Source organism: Stegostoma tigrinum, chromosome 2, assembly GCF_030684315.1.
Source record: "Stegostoma tigrinum isolate sSteTig4 chromosome 2, sSteTig4.hap1, whole genome shotgun sequence".
Lineage (NCBI taxonomy): Eukaryota > Metazoa > Chordata > Chondrichthyes > Orectolobiformes > Stegostomatidae > Stegostoma > Stegostoma tigrinum.
In genome coordinates this window covers 126038207-126058629 of record NC_081355.1, presented here as the reverse complement: position 1 = coordinate 126058629, position 20423 = coordinate 126038207, and the positions used below count along the sequence as shown (strand labels likewise).

Here is a 20423-nt window from a genome sequence, read left to right as displayed (position 1 = left end):
CCCAGAACGTATATGTATTTTCATTGTTCGAAATAGTGTCCTAGGCTAAACCAATATTGTCTCATCGAACCCCCCCCCCCCCCCCCCCGCCATCAATATTATCATCATCAGAATGTGAATGTTCATTGGTTGCATTGTTCAATTCTGTTTGCAATTCCTCACAATAAGACTGCACTCAGTTTTGGTCTGACAATATCATACAAGTCCTAGGCACTGTACGTCTCCAACAGAAAGATTTCAACCACCACCCCGAACACTCAATGGCATTACCATTGTCAACTGCTGCACCATCAGCAAAAAAAACTCTTTAGATTAATACAGCGCAAATAAAAGGACAGAATCCAGAGGATTACCACTGATTTGAAACTGAAAGTGATCGGCCACATGCGTGCTGTGGTTACCAGAGCTGGTCAGAAGCTGGAAAGTCTGTGGAAGCAAGTGGTCTCCTGATTGCTACCCACCACGATAAGGCAGAAGGCAGGTTGATAGAATACTCTGCACTTTTCCTGCACTGGTGTAGCTCCAACAGCACTGATGAAGCCCAGCCATCTAGGACAAAGCCGCCCGCTTGATTGGTACCTCATCCTCTACCATCTTAAACATTCATTACCTCCAACAAAGTGTGTACCATCTACAATGTTCACTGCAACAGCTCAGTGTCTCTGTGGCAGCATCTTCAAAACTCACATCAGGAAGGACAAGGATAGTGTGTGCATAGCAACACCACCACCTACAAGATCCCTCTAAGCTTCACAGCATCCTAGAACTATATTGTGGTTCTTTCATTGTCACTGGATCAAAAACTTGGAGTGCCCTCTTTAAGAGCAAACTGTAGCAACACTGGATGGAGTCAGTGGGTGAAGCAGGTGGCTCACCACCACCTTCTCACGTATGAGCAATACATCCAACTGAAGTATGCTGAAGACTGAATTTTTAAACATGCACAAGTGATAATAAAAGCAAAATATTGTGGGTGCTAGAAATCTGAAACAAACTGAAAATGCTGGAGAAACTCAGCAAGTCTGGTAGTATCTGCGGAGAGAAATGCATAAGTGAACCTGTTTGTATCTTGTTATAAAGCAAATACTTGTGGACGCTGGAATCTGAAACAACAACAACTTTTCGGGGGGGGGGGTGGGAAAACTCATCTTTCTCCTTTTATCGGTGTGAGCCTCTAGCTGACCGCCCCTGCTGCGCAGCTATATTTTACGTAGAATATTACTTATTATTTACAGCATAGTAATAGGACATTCGATACAACTCCATGCCAGCAGCCTTACTTCATCTCATAAAGAAATACCTGCATTTAAATGAGGGCTGTTATTGGTAATACACCGTCGTAGAGTTATCACGGCACAGACATAGTAATGCTGTGTAATCCTGTCGAATCTGGGGCAACCCCGTCTAGGTTGTGTCCCGCCCCCTTGAGCTTGCCGCCCACTCACTCGGTTGTCAATGGCTCCGTGTACTGAAAGCTGAGCTCCACCCTTCTCACTGAAGCTGGGGAATCTCTGCTCGGTATCACATGCTTGGCAGTAGAGCTAGAGCGGGATCATGGCAGCAGTGAGACGCCGCCGCTGTTGCTGGTGTGTCTCTGCTGTGATGAGGTGCTGATGCTTTCTGCTGCATCTGTTTTGTCAGGGCAGACTGTAGTGATCGAAAGAGAAAGGCAATGGAGTACATGCTGACCCAAAGTATCGATAACGCCAGGTTGGAATTGCTGCTGGAGCTAGATGTGATGGATTACCTCGAGGCATTTTACCCCTTGGAGGACACAGCACTCTACCAGGACAATATGCTTTCGCTGGAGCAGCACTCGGATGAAGGAGTGCCAGAGAATAGGGCCAGGGACGGTCAACAGCCGACCTTCTACTCTGTCAGATATGGCACAGTGGAAGATTTACTTAACTTTGCAAATCAGGTGTCTAATACGTTCCGCAATTACCCCCAACGCTTCCGAAACCGCGAGACAGGAGTAATATTAAACAAGGTGAGCGAGGAATGTTTTGTGTACATGCAAGAGGTTGTTTAGAATACAGTAGTTTCTACTGTGTCGCCTTTTAAAAATCGCTTTTCAAATAGACTTGTGTTCCATGATTTTGTAGCGTCTCTTGAGATGGAAATTGGTCCAAAATGGATCCAAATCTTTTTGAATATACTGGATATTGACAGATAAGAATCTTGAATTTATATAGCGCCTTTCACTATCTCAGGGCGTCGCGAGTTGTTTTACAATTTATGAAGTACTATTGTAGTGCGGTCGCTGTTATAATTTAAACAGCCAGAAGCCTGTCTAATTTGCCTGAAGAAATTCTATAACAACTTGTTTAATATCAACTGAAACCATGAAGTGCAGCAAATTAGTTTTTCTTTTATTCCGTGCGCTCGGAAACAAGGTTCTTTACTTCATTTTTAAAATGCTAACGTGATCTAACTAGAACAGGTTGGGAACTGCAAATGTGATGTTAAAGAACTATGAGCAATTCCAGAGTAACAAATTGCAGGTCACCTGCGGCAAACAATTCTGTGCATAACAAGGTGTCACAAACAGTCATGCTTTTTTTTGGAAATGATATTAGTTTAGGCTGAGGACACTGGGAGAATTATCTTTGCTCTTTTACACATACTGCTAAGGGATCTTTAGCGTTTGCCAGAGAGGACAGATGAGGCATTAGTTCAGTATCACATCTGAAATACAGCATTTTATGGAGCTGTAGAGTCATACAGCATAGACATGGGCATTTCAGTCCTACTTGTCTTTGCCAACTAAATTTCCCAAACTAAACAATCCCACTTGCCTGCTTTTGGCCCATATTCTTCTAAACCTTTTTCCAGTTCATGTACCTGTCCAAATGTCTTTTAAATGTTATAACTGTACCTGCATCTACCATTTTGTCAGGTAGTTCATTCTGCATATGAATCACCTTGCATGTGAAAAAGTTTTCCCACAGGGCCATTTTAAATCTTTCTCCTCTCGCCCTAAAAAAATGCCTTGAGTTTAGATCTCCCCTACTGTAGTGAAAAGACCTTTGCTATTTACTGTATCTCTGCCCCTCATGATTTCACAGTGTTGCAATGTGTGACTGCTAGATTTCTGATGAATGGAAAATATTCTGCAGCACAACCTAGTTTTAAACTATTTTTAAATCCACCACAAGTGCTATTTGTGTGCAGATGTGCGTTTACCATTTACAGTAGGCCTATTTTCCTCAAATTGCCATTGTGGGAGGAAAAGTTAAACAAATATTCTTATTGCAGTTTCTTTTAGTGGCTTTCTATTTATTCCACAGAAGGATATAGTTATTAAAAATGGACATTATCAGATTGATTCAGAAGTCTTCCTGTTTCCATGGAAGTTTGCCCATAGGAACATTGGTCCTGGTTACATTCCTCGAGGTACTTTTGGAAAGTGCCACCTTGCACAGGACAGAGAAACAAAGAAGCGGATGGCATGTAAATTAGTAAGTCACTTAGCATTTTGTGAATACACTCTTTTACCTACTGAAAGATATTTTCAAAGCATATATCTTTATTGTTGAAACTTTACAAAGTTGTATAAGAATATAATAATTTTAGTAAGTAAAAATGTGAATTACCTTAACAAAACCAACACATTTTGAGTAATCTTAATTCTTCAACTTAATCTGTCTTGAAAAGCACATCTAGATCTCTCAGACCCATTTTATTTATATTGTTCACTTTAATGCCGCCTTCTTGTAATTTGCATGACAACTCTTTGCCAAGAAGTGGTTCCATGTGACTTCCCTTTTTATTCCTAACTTCCTAATTTTAGTTTGAGACTCCTGGTATTTGAGTCCAACAGCACAAGTAGAAATGTACTCCTTCAATCAGTACTTTTTTTGTTATTTCCTTTTGTAATCTTCAAAATTTCAATGAATAAAGGCATTTCAATGAAATAAAAATTTGACAGCATTTTTTTAAAGATGTGCACTCCATCCTGGTCCATTATGTCATTCACTGCAGCCAAGCAATCCAATGTACCTGGGCACAAACACAGGAAAGTTACCCCTGCAACTGCAATGCTTATTTTATTTGGGTGAAAGAAGTTCCTATAATTTGTATTTAAAATTGACTTTCCTATATGTTGAAAACTGTGGTTTTATAGTTAACAAACTGACTGGTTTCATTTATTTTGCTCTGCAATTCTTTTTTCCCCAACAAGCCATATTTTGTAAATATAAAAATGTATAAAACTAATAACCCCAATAGTGTCATGACCTTTATCTGATGATTTAGTGATCTAGAAAGTAAGTATATTTGCAAATGTCTTAAATGAGTTCTCCAAACATTTGCACATTGCATTTAATGAAAGCGTTAAAATGGCAAACCCAAGTTTTTTTTTTGGTTAAGATGTGTTTGGAGCACACAGCAGCAGGAGGAGTAATCACACCAAAGATGTTCATGAAGCAGATTCCCACTTTCAAATATGCTGTCAGAGGAAATGAAATCAAAAGCCAAGTGTTTCTTTTAATTTGACAGGAAATAAGTTTACAGGGTGGAGAGGAAATCATGTCCCACCATTTTCACTTGTCTCTCTGGATTTAAACAAGGGGTGACGTGGTACAAGTAAATCCGACCATAGCCCTACTGGACCATATGGCTCCTGTGTCATTAGAGAGGTTTAACCTGAGGATCGCCACGCATCAGGTGGGGGGAGAAGTTCAGAAGGACAGCACTTCATTGATAACCTCAGCTGATGTGGGAATTGAGCTCACACCACTGTGCGTCACGTGCTTGCCATCCAGCCAACTGAGCAATCTGACAACCATTGCAGCTGTGCTTGTAGCTTGGCCAGTAGGTGGCCAAGGGAAAGCTAAAATGTGCAATGGTAAACCATCAATAAGTGGAAAACAAAAAGGGTGAGAGGTGAAGGAGAAAAAGATTTTCTTGAAAATGTAAGTTGAAAGTTAAGTGATTTTAGCGTATCCTTACCTTTTCGGGGTTCTCCACATTGCTATGTGGGTGTGTGCATTATATGTTGCATTCCTGAGCTGGACAAATGACAATAAACTGAATGTTGCTACTGGTTTGTTCTGAATTAATTAATACAATGCCAGAAGTTAGTACAACTGGCCTTAGTATCACTGGGCTAATAATAGGAAAGGCTGACCATGATTCCAACTCTCATAGTGTGAAGGTGTTTAGATGCTAACTGAGGACTGTATCAGGCTGTCTAAGTGATTAAATAACCTCCTGAAGTTTACAGTCTACACTTAGACTACTGTGAACATTTTGGTCCTCTGATTTATGGAATGATATATTAGCACTGAAAGCAGTTCACTAGGTTTACTACAGGTGTGGAGTAAATTTCATATGAGTAGAATGAACCTGTAATCAGTGGAGTTTAGAAGAATTACCTGATTAAATTATAAAATATTCTTTGGCATTCACCCTGTTAAACCTCCCCTATGTAGGGGAGTCTAGGACCAGAGACTCAAAGTGAGGGGTCACACGGTTAAGACAGAGCTGAGGGGGAATTTCTTCTCCCTATAAGTAGTGAATCTCTGGAATGCCTTATCTCACAGTCTGTGGGTCTGTGTAATTATATATGTTCAAGGCTGAGAGATTTTTAATCAATAAGGGAATCAATGATCGTGGAAAAGGCAGGAAGGTGGAGTTGAGAATTATCAGTTCAACTATGATTTCATTGGTGAAGGTGACACAGTAGGCTGAATGGCCTATTTCAGCCCTTTGTATTTTGATATTATTCTCACACCATGAATGACCATTTAGGGGACGCAATATTTCAGCTTGGATTATTGCCAGTGGGACAGGGGACAAGGGAATTGATGAAATAAATGTGCTCTTTTTCTTATATAATCGACGTTTTGTTTCAAATTCAAGATACCAGTGGAATTTTTTAAGCCTGCTGATATACAAATACAAGCACAATTTCGCCATGAGAACATTGCAGAATTATATGGTGCCTTACTGTGGAATGAAACCATACATCTCTTCATGGAGGCAGGAGAAGGAGGTTCCGTTGCAGAAAAATTAGAAAGTTGTGGGCCAATGAAAGAATTTGAAATCATTTGGTTGACCAAACATGTCCTCAAAGCACTTGACTTCCTGCATTCCAAAAATGTCATACATCATGACATTAAACGTAAGTTTTTGTTTAGCCCTTCCTATGACTTTTCTTGTGTAACAGCAATTTAATAAAAAAGCCTATACTGCAAAAGCAGACATTAGAACGACTTGTTCATTTGTCTTATTATTCATGTTTTCACAGCCAGTAATATAGTTCTCATGTCAACCAAGGCAGTGCTGGTAGATTTTGGTCTTTCTGTCCAGATGACTGAAGAAACCTACATTCCCAGAGACATTAGAGGAACAGAGGTGAGAATGGTTATTGTGTTCCCAGCACTTCAGTTATGTAGGGCCACATTTTCCAAAAAATATGTTTAAACTCTTGATTCTTTGAAAATAATGCTTTTAGTTTGCCTGATTCCCTGTAAGACTTTGTGGGACTTCTCAAGTATTCATGATTACTTCTGGCATAATATCCAAATGACTTTCCCAGGTTAGCATGTTCCCCAGGTTCTCTGGAGACTGTGACTATGAATGGGCAATGGTGTTTCTTATGCACCCTCTTGTCTCAGATAAACATAAGGGTATTGAGGTCTGTCATTCTACACGTATTCAGACCTGAGGTTTCACTTCTTCAAGTCCGATTTAAAAATAAGTATGATGTACCATGTGTTTAATGTTTGGAATACATATACCTTAGGAATTTACTTTGGCATTATTGCACATATTCTTTGAATTTCTCCCATCTTCGTGGGCTGCTTTCTCGTTGGCCAATGATCTGGCCCATGTTTGGACAGCAATCCATTTCAGGTTTTGTGATAAATATGTCCAGCAGCAAACTCAACGAGGTTTTCAGAGAGGCCATAATATAGTGCACAACACAGAAGGGCCCCGACCTGAAACGTTAGCTTTCCTGCTCCTCTGATGCTACCTGGCCTGTTGCATTCCTCCAGCCCCACACTGTGTTATCTGTGGATAAGGTCAGGTTGATTTTTGGAACACAGATGGTTGAAGGGGAACCTGATAGAGATGTATAAGTGTTTGAGGGATATTGAGAGGATGGATAGGAAGTAGTTTTTCTACTTAGTTGAAGGGTCAGTTACAAGGGGCATGTTTTTAAGGTGAAATATAGGATGTTCAGTGTGAAGTTTGAAGAAATGTTTTTGCACCTGAGGGTGATGGCATCCGAAATAGCAGTAGAGGTCGTAATCTCGACTGTTAAAACCTACTTGGATAAGCACTACAAATGTAATGACATTCAAGACTAAATGCCAAGAGCTAGCAAATGAGACTGGTGTTGATGTAGAGGTAATGGGAACTGCAGATGATGGAGAATCTGTGATAACAAAGTGTGGAGCTGGATGAACACAGCAGGCCAAGCAGCATCTTAGGAGCAGAAGATGCTGCTTGGCCTGCTATGTTCATCCAGCTCCACACTTTGTTATCTAGGTTTCATTCTTATGTGTTTTTTTGATTTGATTTGTACACCAGTTGGAACACAGTACAGGACAATATAAAATAGCCATTCAGAAGTATGAGGAAGCATTTAGCATATTGGATTTTTAAAGTTAATATGATTACACCCCTGTATCATTTTGTTCATCAGTACAAGTATTCATAAGTTTGTTGTTCATAATTTGGAGACCGTCTGCACAAGAATTATTGACTAATTTGAATTTAAAAAATTCTCCTTGTCCCATTTTAATTGGTCAACTCCCTGTGCTGAGCATGGGATCACAGTCTATAAACTCTCCAGCCAGAAGAGAGACTCTCCAGTATCTGCCTTATCAAGCTTATTCAATACCTTATATATTGCAGTGAGAACACCTCACTTTTAAAGATGTTTCAAAAAGTATAGACCTAATTTACTTCGCTTGTCACCTTAGGATGATACTCTCATCCCTTCTAGTGATGTACAACCTCCAATATAGGAACATCATTCCTTGTTATGGAGACCAAAATTTCCCACAGTAGTCCAGGCCTGGTATTACCAAAGCACTGTACAACTCCAGCAAGACTTCCTTATTTTGGTGTTCAGTCTCCATGTAATAAAGGCCAACATGCCATTTGTCGACCTAATTGCTTCCTGTACCTGAATGCTAACTTTGTGTTCATTTGCAAGTGCAACAAATGCCTCTGAACATCAGCATATATAAGTTCTACGTTTCTATGCTTTCCACCAAAGAATAACCTCATAATATGGCTTTCATTATACTCTCTGTACCCCAAATGTCCTGAAAAATGGGTGATTTCAGGCTCCACTCATTCCATAACTGTGCCATGCTAACCAGGGAAAGCCCCTAGTTCAAATTACCTAATCTTGAATTAGGAAGTAGTTAAATGAGATTGCCTTCAATATCCCTGGGATACAGAGGTCAAACTATCTCTAGAGTTTTGCTTTTAACTATCCGGTATCTGCTTTGGATAACTGTGGACATAACACTGGAATGCATCAAGGCTGACAGCATCCCAAGGAACTGTGCTCCAGTATTCCTTTAGGAAAAATATGCCAAGTAAAAGTGCTGACACCAATAACTTACAAGAGTAGAAAATTAGCTTTTGATGCCAGTAGTTGGACCAGAGTCTTAAGAGACTTTACAATAAATACTAGAAACAACGCTGAAACCATGCTTCAAGGTTATTGCCAAACACAGGAGGCAATTAGATAATTCCTTAGGCTGTTAATGGATTTCTGCCAATAGGTTTTTCCCTTGCTAAACTAACATTACTTCGCACTCACGCTAGCATTATCCAGCAAAAGATATGCAGAAGGAATTGCTGAAGCTTGTTTTTGTTTTGTTCCTGTAAGTTACTGTACAAGTCTGAAGGGGGACAGTGTTTCCATTATGAATTATTTTAACAACTTACAGTTTGTTGCCATGTTGTCACTCTGCTGTTGCATATAAGCAGCAAAATAATTCTTCACTGCCATTTCATTGTGTGCTGCATTTGAACAAATGAGTTTGGTAAACAGTGTTTCATGGAGGTGGTTTTCCTTTAAATGGGACAAACATGGGTCAGGTAGAACAGGTTTTACATACCTGAAATTTAAGCAGCTTTAGTAAGTAACTCCTATAAACAAGACATTCTTTCCAGGAAGATTCCAGGTGCCTTAACAAATAATGTTCACAAAGTTTTGTAAATGCTGGGTCATACTAGCGTCATATAAAGCTAGTTCACAAATTTGTTGGAAAGTGTTGTTTATGAGTTTATTCTAATTGTCTTTCCATTTAGAATTAGTTCAGTACTATTGAACAATCTTTAATTGGCCATTATATCACCTTGGAGGGTGGTTGTGAGCTAGCAGTGACATGGAAGGTTTGAACAAATCTGTCTCAGCTGTTGATGTAGACATTGGTCTACTGTCAGCACCAAATTAAACGTGGTATACTAGAAGTCCAATGGGTGTGATTGGCTGAAAATGTATTTATGGCAAAAATGCATAAGCATTCTGATAACACAAAATTTGGAATGTAAGTGATATAAAGGCAAAGATTGATACCTGGTTTTAAGATCAAGTATAATGTTTATGATGGAATTTTTTTTATTAATAATGCTTGGAGTGTTGATGTTGCTACCATTTATTGCCCATTGCCAATTGTCCCACTTCAGTCTTCTACAGCTTAAGACAATTGAATGGCTTGGTGGGCCGGTTCAGAGGGCAGTTAAGAGTTAATGAAGTTGATGTGAAAATGAAGTTGATGTGAAACTGAAGCCATCTAGAGTCAAGCTGGGAAGCAACAGCAGGTTTCTTCCGCCAGAGGACATTAACAAACCATTGGATTTTTGCAATAATCCAGCAGCTTTCTTTTGCCAGATTTTTAAAAATGAAGTTAAAATCTTAATTGTTGGTTTTGAACTCTTGTTCTCTTTGGTAATCCAGAGATCTGGACTTTTAATCAAGAGGCATAACTCTTTCCCAACTATACCAACTTTCCATTTTATGCAGTGAATGTGCTCAGTAGACATTTTGATGCATTCTAACCTTGATGTCCTTATGACTTGTTGCAATAAAAGGCTACAGCATTTAGTGTAGATTGTACTGCCCTTAAAATAAAAACATTTAGTCAGGAGATAACAAAGGCCACTAATATTCCACAGTTTCCTGTTACTTTCACAAAGATTAACATGTCTTTAGAGCTCAATATTTCTGAAAATAATATCTGGTAACCAAGAAGTAATATGGCCACGCCATGGCTTTAATTTGGAGTACTTTACGTGCAATTGGCTTACCTGTTAATAAGGTTTGTTATGGCTAAAAATAAAAGCTTTTTGAGAATGATCTTAAGACATGAATTAACTATAGATCTACATTCTGTTTTAGTTCTATATGAGTCCAGAAGTTATTACCTGCAGAGGCCATTCAACAAAGTCAGATATCTACAGTCTTGGTTCTACAATCATCCATATGCAGACTGGGAATCCACCTTGGGTGAAGAGGTATCCTAGGTCAGCTTACCCATCATACCTCTACATTGTAAGTTCCCATGACTAAATCGAAATGAAAAAAACACCTAGTTATTAAGTTCAAGTTAAGAGCAATATAGAATAAGAAGGCTTACACAAGATGAACATGAATATAAAGAAACTGCATTGTTCTAAAACAGTGGATCGCTCTTTTAGATTTAGAAACCTGGATGAGGGGCCATGATACCTGATTCAGGTCACCACCAAATAATATGACAAGTAAAATACGTCATGTAGTAGTAATTAGACATTGTATTCTGATGGGTAGATAAGGAAATTCAGACACAACTGAGAAATTTAAGAAGTAGTCCAGTTTTATGACCCAAGGAAGCATCAATTTTAAGTTTACCTTTTTTAAATTAGGTAAAGCAATTTTATTGGCAAAGGATATTTGTCCTTTTATGGAGTCAATTTATTTGTGACTTTTAGATGCAAGACTGGAATGAAAAGATAAAGAACTACCTGCTGTCAGTTAAGGTTTTGCTATAATAGTACTTCATGATGCTTGAAGTTAGTTATTTCCCTACAACATTTTCTTTATAACATTATTACCCACAAAGTTGTAAAAAGTGCAAGCTGTCAGCAGTACAGTAAGGCAATCCAGACATCTGAGTGAACAGGACAGCAATTGGATATCTCTATAACCAATTAGAATGAATGATTTGAGAAATTAATACTGGAAAGAGTTCAACCGAGTGGGAATCAAAATGAGTAAATTTAGTATCAAGCTGGACATGGGAAGAGAAATAAAAGGAAAGAAAGGTTCGGGGGTGTTTTTTTAAAAAAAACTAAAATTTGAAAAATTTAGAATAAATAATTAAGAAGACTGAGTATGTGTAACCAAATCTCTTGTAATGGACATTGATATTGTGTATCATATAGAGCAGAAAAATCCCTGGAGTGTTTCCCAGTTTATTGGCTTGTTAATCCGTTGAGATTGAGGAATTATGAATGAGTTTCTTTGCTTTCACTAGGGAGAAGAAAGTTTACGAGAATTTCAGCTCCCACTCCCCAACTTCACGGATCCTGTCAGTGTAAATATCCATTAAGAATAGAATCAAACCAACCCTTACCTTAAAGTAAAGGGGCAGATGTGTGCAATGTACTGGAAACTGTTTTGTGTCTATGGAAACAAATGCCTCAAATGAAGAGTGGGGATGGGATACAGCTAGTGAGAAAAATACGACTGAGGGCTCAAAGCTAAATTGTAACTATACAGTTAGCTCCTTGCTTTTCTTTTTGATGGCCATTTTTGTAATTTATAAAGTTGATAAGTTCTATTGTTAATTTGTTTTCCTTTCTGAAGATCCACAAGCAAGCTCCACCATTAGAAGACATTGCAGAGGAGTGCAGCCCTGCCATGAGGCAGTTTATTGAAGCCACGTTGGAGAGAAACCCAAAGCAGAGGTGGTGTGCAGGACAGTTATTAAAACATGCAGCACTTAGCCCTCCGCCTGAAGACCAACCACGCTGCCAGAGTCTTGACTCAGCTCTCTTTGAAATAAGTCGCACCTTTAGGAGAAAAGAGCTGGAGTTACCAGAACAAATTTGTGGTATGTCCTTTCAATTTCAACCAGCTAGGGCAACAGAAGTTATTTTGAAGCTAATAACTGATCATTTTAACCCAGCTCTCCAGCTAGGAGAGCCGTGGGTCAGCTGAAACTACATTTTACACCCGCCCAATATTGCTTTCTGTTGAATCTAATCAGAGTGTGAAGCCAACATTGCACTTCATCCCATCAGTTTCTCAGTGGATGAAGGAAGTCACTATTCTCTCCCCTCCCCCCAGTTTTTTTTTCACCTGTGCTTATTGACTTGGATGAAATGTGGTTTACCTGTGACCCTCACTCTCTCCCCCACATTACCATGTTTGATCAATCTACCAGTCTTTGCTGTCTGGGCTCACATCAACAAATAAGCAATTCTTTAGAAAGTATAATCTATGACCTCAAAAGGTCCCAAATTGTGTTATTGTTTTCTAGTCAGTGACTTACTTCACTGATATATAGTTGTAATTTAGGAAACATGACAGATATTTTTCATAGGTGTTTCACAACATCAAGGACGGAATGACGGGTAATCTGAGCTATGTAAATTGAGGGATAAATGTTGGCCGGGACATGGAGGTGAACTTCCCTACTGTCCCTTGAACAATGTTATCAGACCTCCTTGAGAGAGCTGACAGAATCTTACTTTAATTGTTGGAGCAAATTACTGCATATGCTGGAATCTGTACGGAAAACTGAAAATGCTGGAGATCACAGCAGGTTAAGCAGCATCCATGGAGAGAAAGATCAGAGCCATTCAGGAGTGGAGAGAAATCATTTGAGCTGAGGGTTGTGGAGGGGAATGTGAAAGTTGCAAATTTTTAAAAAAATCCTGAAGCCCTAAACTAACTTTGGTGTTTCTTGATCCAAACCATTATGCAGTTACAAATTGAGTTGGAGTATTACTTGCACCAATAAAGACGTAAAGGATAAGAGGAAGAATATTGCAGTGACAGTGGATAGAGTCAATCCTGAGGGATAAAATTTCCACTGTTTATGAATGATAATAAATAACATGTTTGAGTAAAAATAACAAGGTTAATGGCCTTGTTTAAATAGCAAACAAAGGGATATCACTGAAGGTATTAAGCAGTTTGTTCAAAATATCACTAAAGGACATAGTACTTCTACTGATGATCGGACCTGGATAGTTAAAGCCTCCTGTTTCAACATTGTATCTGACCTATAGCAGTTTTCAACTCAGTTATCTTTACCTTCTAGTTGTAGCTTGGGAATATTTTATTCTCAATGGCTCGGTGCTATTGATGATTGTTTTCTATAAATTTCTCCCCTCCTTTCCTAAAATCACTGATTAAATTTAAGACCTCATTAAACTATAAGGCCACTAGTGTATCTGCTACCTGTTAAACCACACATGCAGCTTCTTTGCTTCTACATGGCTGTTGTTTAGCAGACCCGATGTATTCATTACACATGATTTTTGGCCGTGTGACTCCTTGGTGTTTTGTCAAAAACATGCATTTGGACAGGAGTTTATTTTAATTTCCATCCTTGCATCTCATCTCATCTTTTCCAAAGAGGTGGCTACCAAATTCAACTGTCAATTTCAAGGGAAAAGAAACAACTGTGATACTTAAAATTAAATGTAATATTGAGTTTTATTGCAAGATGAATGTTTACATTTCATAAATAATGGTTAATGATCGACAAGATTACGCTGAAGTACTTGCATACATCTTGAGCTCCATACTGTAGAAAGGTGAAAACAATTTAAACAGGTATATTGTAAATTCATTGATATCTGGCCTGAAAAGAGTAAATCAGTCTTGAGAATTTAAACTATTTGTGTTACAACATAGAAGATAACAGGATGATTTGATAAAGATTTTTAAAATGATACCCACCCTGGATCAGTTAGTACTCAAAGTAGAAAGCAGGTCGTTAATTCTGGAATAACATGAATAAGTGATTATTTAAATAGGGAATTCAGACGAATGGGAACATGGAAGTCACATGGAATTGGGAATGCTGTTTTGTGTAGAGGATGAAAGTTAAGCCAGCCTGGTTTACATGATAGGAGCTACACAAACTGAATGTGATATTCGGGTTGTTTGATAACCAAAGACAATCAGAGATCCAAACCCAAAACGTGATATCTGGTCGGCGTGGACGAGTTGGACTGCCAAGACTGTTTCAGTGCTGTTCAACTCTGACTCTATGCCCATCTCATTCTACAGCAAAAATCCAAGTCAGTATAAATCAGCAATGCTTCACATGAGTCTGTGCACTTCCTTCCTTTATCACAGATACTTTGTACTTTTTTTTAATTCCATCTTTTATTCCAAGTATTTAAAATATGTCTTAAACAGTTGGGAGTCAGTCTATTTTTCTATTTATTGTGTATGGTCGTTTGTAAATTAAATGCAGTCTGCCAGACACAGTGCTAAAAGGAATATTCTCCATAGCTAATACTGGTAAAACTAAAGCATCTGTCAGAAATTCAACAGCAAAACTATAATTAACTGTAAAGGGAAATGAAAGCAAGGCTTTGGAATAGTACTTTTTTTTAAACGACCAAGTGATATTGTAATACTTGTATATGTGATTATTCCATGGGCACAAATTTCCTTGTTTGCAATAAGTGTATATATGGGCATGTGTTCAATTTTGAGCTAATTTGACATATCGCCCACCCATCAACTCGTAAAGAGTTAATGGGCAGAGTCTTGAGTTTCTTGCCCTATCACAGGCCTCAACAGTGACATGCCAGATCTCCAGGAGCTGTCGGCTAATCAAATGCCGCTGGCTTTCCGATCGTAAAGCCCATGATTGAGGCCTACTCCTCAGGATCCAGTGACAAGAAGGTTTTTTTTCTTGCGGTAAGCATGGGGTTCAGGGACCAAAGCAGAAGCAGATGTGGGAACTTGGAGCCAAGGGTAGGGAGTTGGCTGTCAAAAGCCACCTCTTTCCCCTCCCCTGCCGCAGCATTATTGCTTGTGATTGCCCCCACATTGGGTCAATTGTAGCTCCATCCCTCAAGCAGATGAGTGACTCTGGTTCCCTGCTGTGGAAACTAGCTATCTTCTCCTGTCTTCTGGGAAGCCTGATAATCCGGAAGCGAAGAGCTGAGGGCCTTAAGTGACCATTGATTGATTAAGGACCTTAATTAGTGAGTGTTAGAGAAAATCCCCAGTGGGCTGCCTTGACCAGAATTTTATTGATATGTGACTAGAACGGGGACAACATGTCAGCTAATTATTTCCCCTCTCACCACTCGCAGGAAGAGAAAATTCTGCCCATTTTGCTGTTGCTCTTAGAGTAATAATGCAAAATAAATTGTCCCTTTTGATTTTTAAAAAAAAGAGGCTTTGTAATGTTGGGAAAGAAAAAAAATGCAGAATTTAAATGTAGCAGTTGGAAGCATCCAGTGCATTATCATCTGTGCAGATAAGAGATTAGGAAAACAATCTCATCCACTGTTACATTGACAAATGTAATCTCGTTATGATCCTTGAGGGCAGAGCTGAAAAGTAATGTTACCAAACCTGTCCTACACAGTACTGAACTCTTGAAGTCATTGTGAATGTCAACAATCAGCCCAACACCCATAGCTTTCTGATAAACATGGATCTGAGATCTTGTGGCTAGGTGAGGCACAGAACAGCCAGATTGTTCATGACTGGGAGACTGCGGTCAACACTGCCCTAATTAATAGTGCAAATTTCAGCCAAGTGGGAGGTGAGTGTGCCTTTTCCCCTTTATATACTGAGATTGCTTTAGATCGATGGTTGTAGGGGAAATTCCAAAACTACCTCAAATTTTGCCCATTGCACCCATATTAAACCCATTGAGCTCTGCTGGTATTGGCAAGTGGCTCTTTAATTTTCCACTCAGCTCTTGGGCTGGGCATTTTGTTCGAGAACAGAAGCTGGCAGCCTGCAGCGACCAGATTAAAATGACTGTTCTGATTTTTGCAGGAATATTACAAGAAATCTGCTTCATTCTTCTTCTAATAGATCACAGACCCTGGAATTTAAAGGCCATTTGGTTCAGCTCACATCTAAAGCCAGTGACTGGAAGGAGGACCTGACACTAACTGTTGCTTTCACCTCCCCCATTCATTCTGCGAAAATGTCGGAAACTGCCAGAGTTTCCCTGCGCAGAATGATTGCAAAATCTCTGAAGCTGAAATGTTGGCAGTTGAGACAGAAATGATGAAGCAATATATTTATTATTTCCTTTCCTGTAATACAGTGGCTTGGCTTTAGGAAGTTTTTAAGTGGGGAAAGCTTGATTTTCTTATCTTAACTTTATGTTAACTCCAGATACTTCTGTGAGCAGCACTGAAGAATCAACTGTAGGGAAAAGAAATCGCTCTCTCTATATTGACCTGGGTGCCTTGGCTGGATACTTCAACATCATCAGGGGTCCTCCTGGGGCAGAATATGGCTGATTTTCATTCCCTTCATCTGCTGGTTTCACAGTGTTGTAAAGATCAAACGATGGCAACTACCGGTTGTACATTCAGTGGAGTCAGACTGGGCGAGGAGTCACTGAACATTTCATCATTGTGATTATAGCATTAAGAAAAAAGTTTTTTTTTAGATGTTGTATTACTAATGTATTTTGTTTTAGTTAACGCCCCCATTGTATGTTTCCTTAGTTTGAAAGGTGCAGTGATGGAAGAGTGCAGTGTGAAGAATGTGAATGGTGTCTAACTGTTTACCAAAACAAAAGCACTCACTTCTTTTCATCTGTTATATTTAACAATTTGGTTGATGGATAAATGCTCTCAGTCCCCTTCTTTGCTTTCAGTGATTATCGCTGATTAATGTATTTCTCTAATGGAAAATTTATTCAAAATGATGAGCATAGACTTGTCAGAATACATGTGTTCCTATGGAAATAAGAACATGTATGTAATAAATGCCATGCAGATGACTAAATTGCACACAGTGTGTGCTGTGGGTTTACAGTAACCCAGTAGCTCAGTAAACATAATGAGCTAATAGTTCTGTACACCCTATGGGATGGCTAAGTCTCTGCTTTGTTCTGCAAAGGACTTGTTAAACAATAATGGAAACATATCATGCGTTAGCAGCATGAGATAACAAGGTGTAGAGCTGGATGAACACAGCAGGCCAAGCAGCATCAGAGGAGCAGGAAGGATTTCTGAAGAAGAATCTAGGCCCAAAATGTCAGTCTTCCTGTTCCTCTGGTGCTGCTTGGCCTGCTGTGTTCATCCAGCTCCACACCTCATTATCTCAGATTCTCCTGTATCTGCAGTTCCTACTATCTCTAATGCATTAGTAGCATGTTGTGTCTTACAGTTATATTTCTTTGGCTGCCGAAAGGAAGGTAGCAATTTTAGGTAGCATAACATCTAACATGTTGTTAGCCTATTTTAACATTTTTACTGATTTAAAATGTTTTGTTTTCTTTCGGAAGTCTGAGAAAATTTGCAGCTGACCTGTCCTATGTTAATTTTTGTGCTCATGCCTGCAATATTCAAATTGTTGTTCTCCACCCCCCCCCCCCCCGCAATCTGGAAGAATGCAACAACGTGGTTGTGCTATTGGATTTGTGATTAATGGTCTGAATTAATACCACAGAGAACATTTGTCAATTTGTGAATATGAATTAATCTAATGAGAAGTTTGGATACACAAAAAGATGACCATGGGGCCATAAGGTTGTATTAATAACCCAACTCTTTCATTAGTGTATCCTTCAGGGAAAGAAAACTGTTATCCAGTTGGTGCATCTATAACTCCACCAAGGCAATTGCCTCTTAACGTTCCACTGAAGTGACAAAGCAAGTCCACATTATTGCATTAAATTGCCTAAAAAGACGCACCCGTATCATCTCAGGGAAACTAGAGATGGTTAATAAATTCTAGGTTCACTTGCATTGGCAAAACTGAGAATGAATTGAAGACATGCAGAGAAAGATATTTGTCTAAATATTTCAGTGCAATATTCAAGTTAGTTAGTCTAGCCTGGTGAGATTTACTGTGTATTACTGAAACCATGGATTTGAATCTTGCAAGCACTTATGGTATATAGTTTACTTCATGTTGTGTATGGGTTTTCTCACTCTGTCTCTGCAATGCTGTTGTTCATTTTAATAAAAAAAATCCGAGATTAATGACTATAATTTATTTGCTCATGAAAGTGTTTAAAGTTCCTGCTGAGAAACTAATATTTTTCATTATTTTACATGTTTTGTTTATATTCATGTCAATCACTGCTGATATAAAATACACAAGCTACAGTCCAGTTCAGATCTCCTGATAGGGTGCACCGCTTACTCCAAGATTGAAACATGAGAAGCCTGTGATCATATGATTTGGCTGACTGTGAGGTGAAGTGAATCCACAACACATTTTTCTTTAAGGAAACATGGCAATTCTGATTAAATCAACAGAGCTGGTTGCGCCAAGAATCAATGCAAAATATCATCAAAATTGATCAACTCTGGATCTCCTTGGATTTTGGGTATTGATCATTGCAACATCCTTGGACCAAGAAAGGAGGAACATATCAGCCACTCTGATTATTGTAATTCCTGAAAAGTATGGTTTGTACACAGCCTTGTCAACCAGGTTTTGGCTTTGGCCAGAGGATCTGCACAAATTGAGGCATGTTTGCAGATGTTGATGCCTCCAGTTTGCATGATGTTGAAGAGGAGATGTTTTTGTCCACCTGCCTCTTCTGACTCCACACAGGCATATTTCCTGAAAGACATTTCTGGTGGGTTGTCACACAACAAGAAAAATCTCAACAGATTTTGCTCACAAGTCCTTTAAATGTTGTAACTAGCACATTTAATGGGGCTTCAAATGTATGTTGGATGTCCACATGAGTTGGCTTAAAATGTATGCCACATGAATTTGGGATCACTGCTTGTGTGGAGTATACAAATTAGAAAGCTAAACTTGGTGTGTTCAGAGATTAGGCATTGATGAGCAAGATAGGAGCCATAACTGCCCTGTTGACAATTCTTCAGTGACTCCTGGTTTTGTAAATGGAAAAATGCTCTTTGGTTTTGCAATAAGTTGAATGGAGCCAGCAAGGCCTCCCTCAACTCTCAAGATTTGAGTTGAAGTTAGGTGCCTGAAGAAGAATTGTTGGCTCAAGCAAACTGTCTGTGGTGATGCTACATGCACTGACAGTTCACACCAATTACAATGAAAAGGCGTGATAGCCAGTTTGTATTCGTTCTCTTGGTGTAGGTGTGTAATTGGCACGAAAATAGATTCAGGTCAAAACCTACACTGGATATACTGAAGCAATCTGATCTCTTACTGTCCAATCCGAACCATCAGTATATGAACTAATTCCCAGAATTTATCATCTGCTTCCAAGTTGCTCTGTTCCCCCCGCGTTAAATGCTCGCACAAATTCATGATACACATCATATTTCAGTTAGTAATTCATGGTTGACAACAAATGCTTTATGAGAAATGTTTCCCAGTTGTAATCAATATGAAAACATTGTGGAAACAATTTGATTGATCGTGGACCTTGTACTTGATGTACTTTTTCTTCCTTATTGTTGTCTTTTCCAACTCTTCTGAAAGTTTTGACTGATTTTAAGTGTACGATTTCATGGTCATCAGATTTTTCTTTTGCAACTTTGTATGCAAAGTAATGGTTGAATAAACATTTATTTAAATTAACTATTTTGAAACAATAGGTTGAGTTCTGAATTTTTTTTCTTAAGCAGTGCAATGTCAGTTGTGCAGGACGTGAAAACTGACAATTCGTACGTAGATTGAGGTTATTCAATCCTTGCTTATTAAGGCTATAAATTATGAACTGGTGTAGCATTTGTCTGTTCACTCATTTAAGCCATAGAGTCATTGAATAATACAACATGGAAGCAGAACCTTTGGCCCAAATTGGCCCATGCTGACCATGGTGCCTACTCAGCTACTTCCAATTGTCCACATTTAGATTCAATTGGATTTATTTATATTAGATTAGATTTATATATTTGTCACATGTACCAAGTGTAGGAGTATGCACAAAGTCGCCATTCATTGACATCCATTTGGTTACAAAAGCTAGAGTTAAAAGATTTTAACAGCCAAATGGTAAGCAAGAGAAGAAGAAAAGTCCAGATCTCAAGTTCCATCTCTACAATAGTGCAGGCCCTGCTCCAATCGCTAGAATACTCAGGTGGTCACCACTGCCAAGAGAGAGGTCTGTTCTTGCCCCCTCACCAGTCCACTATCACTGTCCCCCCATCGGCCCCAGTCTCACTGCCGAACTGGCCTGCCATCACCACTGACTGCTGCCCCCTCACCAGTGAACCGGCCGGCTCCTGATCTGCCGCCATTGTGCCGGCCCATGCTTGATCTGCTGTCGCTGCAAGACATGGCCCGTGTGTTC

The 20423-nt window shown here is 39.1% G+C and overlaps 1 protein-coding gene across 1 annotated transcript; it reads left to right on the top strand.

Annotated features, from left to right (window-relative positions):
• The first annotated feature begins 1546 nt into the window (after positions 1-1546).
• Positions 1547-19641, top strand: map3k8 (mitogen-activated protein kinase kinase kinase 8). The gene is made up of 7 exons (XM_048561934.2): positions 1547-1990; positions 3291-3461; positions 5866-6127; positions 6254-6360; positions 10376-10528; positions 11825-12071; positions 16352-19641. The coding sequence occupies exons 1-7, from the start codon at positions 1673-1675 to the stop codon at positions 16477-16479; spliced, it is 1386 nt and encodes a 461-aa protein (XP_048417891.2). The 5' UTR covers positions 1547-1672; the 3' UTR covers positions 16480-19641.
• The last annotated feature ends 782 nt before the right edge of the window (positions 19642-20423 follow it).